We start from the raw sequence: 8,131 nt of genomic DNA on the forward strand, positions 1-8,131 counted from the left end.
ATCAGCTGACATACCTGAGTAAAACCTTTCCCACAGTGCGAGCAGCGAAATGGTTTTTCACCATGGAGAACTTTAGGGAATGGTCCTGCGTAAAACATTTACCACACTGAGAACAGACGAAAGGACTCGCCCCATGGTCACGTTGCAGGTGAGGTGAGCAGTGATTTGTGATCATCTTTCTTCCCACTCACACGAACCTTTGGATTCTTCGCAGACTTTGAGGTTGATCGGTCCTCATTGTCGTCAGCGTCACCAGTGTCCACCTCAGATGTGTTTGCAAAGACACACGTAAAGAAAGATCAAAGCTTCTGGCCCTCTGTTCTGTGGTCAGATGACACAAAGATGGAGCTTTTGGGGCACAGAGATGCGGCTTTCATCCGGAGAAAGAAGAGTGATGCCTTTAAACCAAAGAACACACTCTCTACTGTTGAGGGTCTGAGTTTGCATTTTGTTGTTTAACCAGTTTTCGGACAATAAAAGTTGACTTGCTTCTGACATTTCAGTCATCTCTTGCAAAAACATTGGTTCGGGCAATTGTTGTCTCAGACTCATTGTTTTCAGCAGCTGGATGAAACTTGTTTGAAATGAAGAGGGAACTCGAGAGACAATGGGACGGCGCCAACCTCCCCCAGGACTCCCGTTTACATCCATGCTCGAATGCTTGATCCCAAAATATCATCGCCCTACATGTATTTCATCAGATGGCGGTAACACTCCAAACTTCCTATAAGACACATGAGAAAATGAGGCAGAAGCAAGAGAAAACCATCAAATGATTGGTGCATCTGGCTTCCTTCACAATAGACACATGAAATGTGATTGTGCAGGGTTTAACTGGAGTTGGTCACATGACCAGATGTGCTGCCTGACCTATCAAAAGTCAATGGGGAAGCTCAACACCGCTCCTGAATCCAAATGGACCTATACAACACCACCAAAATCCAACCACTGCTAAGGTGGGCTGGTTCATCAGCCCTGCTGGTTTCATTGAGGTGCGCTCACCTGTCGAGTTTTCACCACAGAGTTGACGGTTACATTTCTTCTGCTGCAGTGAAACCAACCACCCAGACGGTCTATTCTCTGAGCATCAAGGTCACACACATACTTTAATTGAACTATTATTTAAGAGGAGGAAATGTTTATTTTACGTTTGTCCTCTGTGAAAAACGTTTACCACCATGAGAGCGCATGAAAGTTTAGTCTCTATTGTGACGCGTCATGTGCGTCTTCAGGGAACTTTTCCGTGTAAAACTTTTACCACATAGAGAGCAGAGGAAAGGACTCTCTCCAGTGTGAGTTTGCATGTGGCTCTTAAGGGTCCCGTTCCTTGAAAAACATTTACCGCAGTGAGAGCATTTGAAAGGTTTTTCTCCAGTGTGTCTTCTCATGTGTATCGCCAGGGCATTGTTCTTCTGAAAAGCTTTCCCACAATGAGAGCAGCTGAAAGGTTTTTCACCAGTGTGGATTCGTGTGTGGGCAGTCAGTGAATGTGCCCGTGAAAAACCTTTGCCACAGTGCGAGCAGCTGAATGATTTTTCACCATGGAGATTTTCAATATGCTTCTTTAAGTAATGGTTCCGCGTAAAACATTTACCACACTGAGAACAGATGAAAGGACTCTCACCAGTGTGACGTTTCAGGTGAGTCTTAAGGATGTTGATATGTGTAAAACATTTAGCACAGTGAGGGCATCTGCAAGGTTTTTCCCCAGAGTGATTTCTCATATGCATCTTCAAGTAATCGCCCCGTGCAAAACATTTACCACACTGAGAGCAATGAAAAGCCTTTTCTCTGCTGTGACTTATCATGTGGGACTCCAGATGTCCACTCTGTGCAAAACATTTACCACACTGAGAGCACACAAAAGGCTTTTCTCCAGTATGAAGTCTTAGATGAGTTTTCAGGCTCCATCCCCTTGAAAAACGTTTACCGCAGTGAGAGCAGCTGATAGGTTTTTCTGCATGCTGACTTTTCATATGAGCCTTCAGTTCCTTAGTCTGTGGGAAACACTGTCCACATTGAGAGCAGAGTAGTGATTCGTGATCATCTTTCTTCCCACTCACACGAACCTTTGGATTCTTCACAGACTTTGAACCTGATCGAGTGTGACTGGTTTCTCTCCATCTGTCCTCATTGTCGTCAGCGTCATCAGCGTCGCCAGACTCAGTGAAAGGTCTCCTGCAGGATTTCATGTGTTGAGTCAGGCCAGCTTTTGAAGAACATTTCTTCCCACATCCAGAGCAGGTCAGTGATTCATCATCATCTTTCTTCTCACTGACGTGAACCTCTGGAATCTTCACCGACCTCAAAACTGATCGAGTGTCTCTGGTGTCTCTCCAGTCCTCACTGTCATCAGTGTCAGAGTCAGAACAAGGCGACCTCTGGTGGTCAGGGAGGAGAGGTGTATCCAAGTCACTGGCTGCTTCTGCTCCTCCACAGGTGTCTCCATCAGCTTCTGTCTTCATGTGTCGAGTCCAGCTGCTGGTTGCTCCATCATCTTCACTCTTCACCTGGACAGGAGTGAGGGAGAACTGGGTGGCCTCTTCTTTGATTTGGTCGAGATCTTCTTCTTCTGGTTCTTCTTTAATGAGAGGAGGTTCTTGTCCCTCCTGATCCAGACTGGAGCTGCACTCCTGCTGCTCAGTAGCATCTTCTTCTTCTTTCATCACCAGCAGCTGCTGGACACCTGCAGGGACACACACACACCAGAGTCACTCAAAGCTGAGTCAAATCTAAATCTAACTTGGAACATGTTAACATCACAGCGGCCAATGACCAACTCAACAGATGCTGTCAAGAACATTGTTAAGTAGTGACGCACCAAACAATCGGTCATGAAAAACAAGAGTCGACTTCACTGCCTTTCAAGTCAAGTGGAAATGTTTCCTCTTTATTTGTTGTCCGTGATGTCAAGTTTGAAGAGGCAATTCCCGCTGTCGCATGGCGATGCTTCTTATTAGAACAGCAGACTGAAACAAACACAAAATGTCAAAAACATTCAATTCAATTTAAACATCATGTATGTATGTAAATGTGCTCTCGACTATTCATGCAACATTTAAAAATGTTTTGGATCACTGGACATTCAGTATTCAGCCAAGCTATTTCCATGATCTTCAGCTTCAGATAACTGGTGCATCCTTACTCTTGAGAATAACCTCAACATCAATAAAGGATGCTCGTGTTTGGATGGAGGAGGAAGTGAAGCTGAGCTGCGAGTCATTCAGGGTGAAATGAGCATCGAGGAAGCAGCAGCCCCAGTTTTCATACAGGTTCACGTGCGGTCGCTTACGAATAGAAAACGCTGTTCTCTCGCTCTTTTATCAACTGAAAGTAGCGGAATCGGATAGAATGTTGATGAAAACCCTTCGTAGCTGAGTTGGAGAAGAATTTCAGGGCTGGTGTTTATTAACGCAGACAGTAATATTGAATTCAATAGTTTAGCATTATAATTTACGTGTGTGTGTATGTGTGTGTGTCTGTGTGTGTGAGTGCGTGTGTGTGTGAGAGAGTGTGTGTGTGTGTGTGAGTGAGTGTGTGAGTGTGTGAGTGTGTGTGTGTGTGAGTGTGTGTGTGTGTGAGCGTGCGAGTGTGTGAGTGTGTGAGTGAGTGTGTGAGTGTGTGCGTGTGTGAGTGTGTGAGTGTGTGTGTGTGTGAGTGAGTGTGTGAGTGTGTGAGTGTGTGTGTGTGTGTGTGTGTGTGAGTGTGCGAGTGTGTGAGTGTGTGAGTGAGTGTGTGAGTGTGTGAGTGTGAGAATGTGTGTGTGTGTGTGAGTGTGCGTGTGTGAGTGAGTGAGTGAGTGTGTGAGTGTGTGAGTGTGTGAGTGAGTGTGTGAGTGTGTGCGTGTGTGAGTGTGTGAGTGTGTGTGTGTGTGTGAGTGTGTGAGTGTGTGAGTGAGTGTGTGAGTGTGTGAGTGTGTGCGTGTGTGTGTGAGTGAGTGTGTGCGTGTGTGAGTGTGCGTGAGTGTGTGCGTGTGCGTGAGTGTGTGCGTGTGCGTGAGTGTGCGCGCGCGTGTGTGTGTGTGTGCGTGCGTGCACCTGCTCTCCGGGTCTCCATCTGCAGCAGGATCCTCTTCCTTCCGTCTCTCCTTCACAGCAGAGGAAGATGTGGTGGAAACTCGGCAGCAGATGATCGTCACTTATGAATCTTTCCACCTCTGAAGAACATTTCATCCGCCGGAGGATCCACGAGCAAAGAGCACGAAGCTGCTGCAGAGTTCTGGAGAAGAACATGGAGGAGTGGGCGGAGTCAAGCGCATAAACATCCGGGTCACTTGCTGCCCTCACCCGGAAATGAAACGTCACGATTAGCACAGATTTTAAAAAAAGAATAACTTAAATTAAAATAAAATGATTATATTAATGTCAAGATTATTTTGAACTACAAAGAACAAAACGTACCACTCTTACATACCGAGTGAAGACAGATAGTTACCCGGATGTTTGTGCGCTTGACTCCGCCCACTCCTCCATTTTCTTTTCCTCCGAAGTGGCTTCCTGCTCTTTGTTTGTGGATCGTCCGTTTTTTGACAGATTCCTTTAAAGGGCGGATGGTAACTGACGATCATCTGCTGCCGAGTTTCCACCACATCTTCCTCTGCTGTGAAGGAGAGACGGAAGGAAGAGGATCCTGCTGCAGATGGAGACCCGGAGAGCAGGTACACACACACGTCTTCCTATCTTAGTGAGGACCGTCATTGACATCACCCTCTCCCCCTAAACCTAACCATCCAAAAAACATGGCTCACATGAACCAGGCCAAAATGTCCTGACAAAGCAAAACGTCCTCATAAGATCAGTGTCTTGTCAAAGGGTGATTCACACGAGAACATCAACACACACACACACTGCACCGATCCAAAGGATATTTGAAGTGGTTTTATTAGTGTATTTCAATCCTACATTAAACATACAACAACTCTTCTATTGGAAGGAGCCGAGAGAAGAACAATTCTGATCGTTTGTGCCACCATTTAGACTTTTCATTTCTCAGAGTGAGTCTCAGTTTTACATCACTATGTGTGGCTCCATCCACAGTATAAGTTGCACCAGTCAATTAAAACATTGCTAAAAACAAAGAAACTCTCCCGAACTTTTCTGGGTAAGTTCATTTTACAAAGAAGTTCTCTCTATACAGTCATCTCTCCCGAGGTGACGTAAAGAGTTACCTAACTTAACCATTGTTCTCGGAAGTGTGCTCAGGCTTCTAGAGAGACTCGTAAATCTCTGAAGAACCTGCAGTGGCCACTTATTGTTAATTCAGATACCTGTGGGACTAGTAAAGGCCATCAAATCTGGTTTTGTCACATCTAGAGGGCCTTGAAGTCTTGACTCTCTGGAGTCTCGTATGGTACAAAGAAAGAATCGTGAGCGTTCTAACGTGAAAGTTAGCGCTCCGAAGACACACATGTCATGTGCTCATGTGCTCCCGCGCCTTGATCCAAGACGCTGCTGAGAGCAACAGAGACGGAGATGAGGGCAACAGCCTCTGCTTAGAGGCTTCATGACTGAGTAACTGGTGTGTGTGTCCCTGCAGGTGTCCAGCAGCTGCTGGTGATGAAAGAAGAAGAAGATGCTACTGAGCAGCAGGAGTGCAGCTCCAGTCTGGATCAGGAGGGACAAGAACCTCCTCTCATTAAAGAAGAACCAGAAGAAGAAGATCTAGACCAAATCAAAGAAGAGGCCACCCAGTTCTCCCTCACTCCGGTCCAGGTGAAGAGTGAAGATGATGGAGCAACCAGCAGCTGGACTCAACACATGAAGACAGAAGCTGATGGAGACACCTGTGGAGGAGCAGAAGCAGCCAGTGACTTGGATACACCTCTCCTCCCTGACCACCAGAGGTCGCCTTGTTCTGACTCTGACACGGATGACAGTGAGGACTGGAGAGAAACCTGTGACACTCAGTCAGGTTCTAAGTCTGTGGAGAATCCAAAGGTTCATGTCCATGCAAAGAACGATGATGATCCTGATTCACTGATCTGCTCTGGATGTGGGAGGAAATGTTCCTCAAAGTCTGGACTGAATCTACACATGAAAACCTGCAGTGGACCTTTGACTTGCTCCGTTTGTGGAAAATGTTTTGGAAAGAGATGTGATCTGAATGCCCACATGAGGTGTCACACTGGAGAAAAACCGTTCAGCTGCTCTGAGTGTGGTCAGTGTTTTATGGTGAGTAAACAGCTAAGGGCCCACATGAGAAGGCACCATGGTGAAAAACCTTTCAACTGCTCTCAGTGTGATGAATGTTTTTCGAAGAGCAGGGAGCTGAAGCGACACATGAGAACTCATACTGGAGAAAAACCTTTCAAATGCTCTCAGTGTGGTAGATGTTTTATGTGGCGTGGACATCTAAAGGCCCACATGAGAATTCACACGGGAGAAAAACCTTTTAAATGTTCTCAGTGTGGTAGATGTTTCATGCTGTGTGGACAGCTCACAGCCCACATGAGAAGTCACACTGGAGAAAGGCCTTTCAGTTGCTCTCACTGTGGTAGATGTTTTGCGCAGAAATGCATCCTGAAGACTCACATGAAAACTCATTCAGGAGAAAAACCTTTCCAATGCTTGGAGTGTGGCAAATGTTTCACCTTGGGATATCAGCTGACAGCCCACAGAAGAATTCACACTGGAGAAAAACCTTACATCTGCTCTCACTGTGGTAAATGTTTTGCGCACAGCAATTACATGACGCTACATATGAGAGTGCACACTGGAGAAAAACCGTTCAGATGCTCTCTCTGTGGTAAATGCTTTTCACAGGGCAGGAACCTTCGTTCTCATCTAAAACTTCACACAGGGAAGAATCTTTTCATCTGCCCTGTCTGCGGTAAAGGTTACACGTTGAAACAATCCCTGAAGATACACATGAGAAGTCACGCTGTAGACTAAACTCTCACGTGTTCACTCAGCTCTAAATGTTTTTACGGAGCAGGGCTCTCACTCATCAACTGTGCATACACAGGGATCTGTGCTGCCTCATGGAGATTTTGTTGCAAAATAAAGACCTTCAGGATCACGTCTCATTTGATCCATGATTAGAAAACAAGCAAGTTGTTGGACCGGAGCTGACCCTTCTCACCCTGGACATGGACTGTTTGTTCCTCTTCCCTCTGGCAGGAGGCTACGGTCCATCCAGACCAGAACCTCCCGTCACAGGAACAGCTTCTTCCCCTCCGCCGTCAGACCGATGAATTTGACTGTTTGTGGTTTATTTATTTATTAGTTATTTCAATTATTATTGTTTATTTTTATTTTTTTATTATTATTTTTATTTTATGGTATTTGTGGTTTATTTATTGATTTTGTTTTATTATTTGACAATATTCCGAAACCCCTTCCTAGTTGGTGGGATCCTGACTGACCTTGGCAATAAAGATGATTTGGATTCTGAATGTGAATAATTCTAGTGGTTACCATGGTTATGCGTGCTCCACTGTGCACCAACAATGGTGAAGTCTATGAATTTTTATTTAAATATAAATGTTTATGTGGACGACAGTGGAGGAATGGTTAGCACTGCTGCCTCTCAGCAAAATGGTTCTGGCTTCAACTCACCTTTCTGGGTGGAGTTTGCATGTTCTACCTGTGCCTGTGTGGGTTTTCTCCAGGTACTCTGGTTTCCTCCCAAAGACATGCTCACTAGGCTAATTGGACACTGTAAAACTGACCCTTAGTTGTGTATGTGTGAATGGTGTGTGTGCCCTGTGATGGACTGGCGACCTGTCCATGGTGTATTCCTGCCTCTGGCCCAGAACAACACATCATTTTGAGACAGCGAAACAAAAGAAGATGGAAACTTGTGTGTGAATATAAGAATAAAAGTGACCCAATGATTGAGGATTAAATTAAAAATGTGAAAAAATCTTAAAAATGATGGCCTCGACAAATCGCTGAATGTAAAAACAATGTAAAAGCTAAATAAGTCAATTCTCAGACGAGGTTCACCCTCACTTTTCACTCAACTTTGTCGCGTCTTGAGCTGATTCTTTTTTAAGTTACAGAAGTAGTTTAAGACTTTAACACTGTCAAACATCTTGTTGGAAAGGGATTATATCAAAATGATGAACAGACCAAGAGTTTAAAATAAACATATTTTTTCCTCTGAATTTCTCATTAACCTTTGAAGGTTC

At 45.0% G+C, this 8,131-nt stretch overlaps 1 protein-coding gene across 1 annotated transcript; it reads right to left on the minus strand.

The window, feature by feature from the left end:
- Positions 1 to 908: 908 nt before the first annotated feature.
- LOC128752518 (gastrula zinc finger protein XlCGF28.1-like) lies at positions 909 to 2,844 on the minus strand. Its single transcript, XM_053853806.1, has 2 exons — positions 2,822 to 2,844; positions 909 to 2,686 (listed from the first exon to the last, which is right to left on the minus strand). The coding sequence occupies exon 2, from the start codon at positions 2,664 to 2,666 to the stop codon at positions 1,197 to 1,199; it is 1,470 nt and encodes a 489-aa protein (XP_053709781.1). The 5' UTR covers positions 2,667 to 2,686; positions 2,822 to 2,844; the 3' UTR covers positions 909 to 1,196.
- Between the last annotated feature and the right edge of the window lie 5,287 nt (positions 2,845 to 8,131).

The sequence above is a fragment of the Synchiropus splendidus genome, chromosome 1 (assembly GCF_027744825.2).
Source record: "Synchiropus splendidus isolate RoL2022-P1 chromosome 1, RoL_Sspl_1.0, whole genome shotgun sequence".
Lineage (NCBI taxonomy): Eukaryota > Metazoa > Chordata > Actinopteri > Syngnathiformes > Callionymidae > Synchiropus > Synchiropus splendidus.

Coding starts and splice junctions, on each gene's coding strand:
- LOC128752518 (XM_053853806.1), bottom strand. CDS start 2,666: ATGAAAGAAGAAGAAGATGCTACTGAGCAGCAGGAGTGCAGCTCCAGT.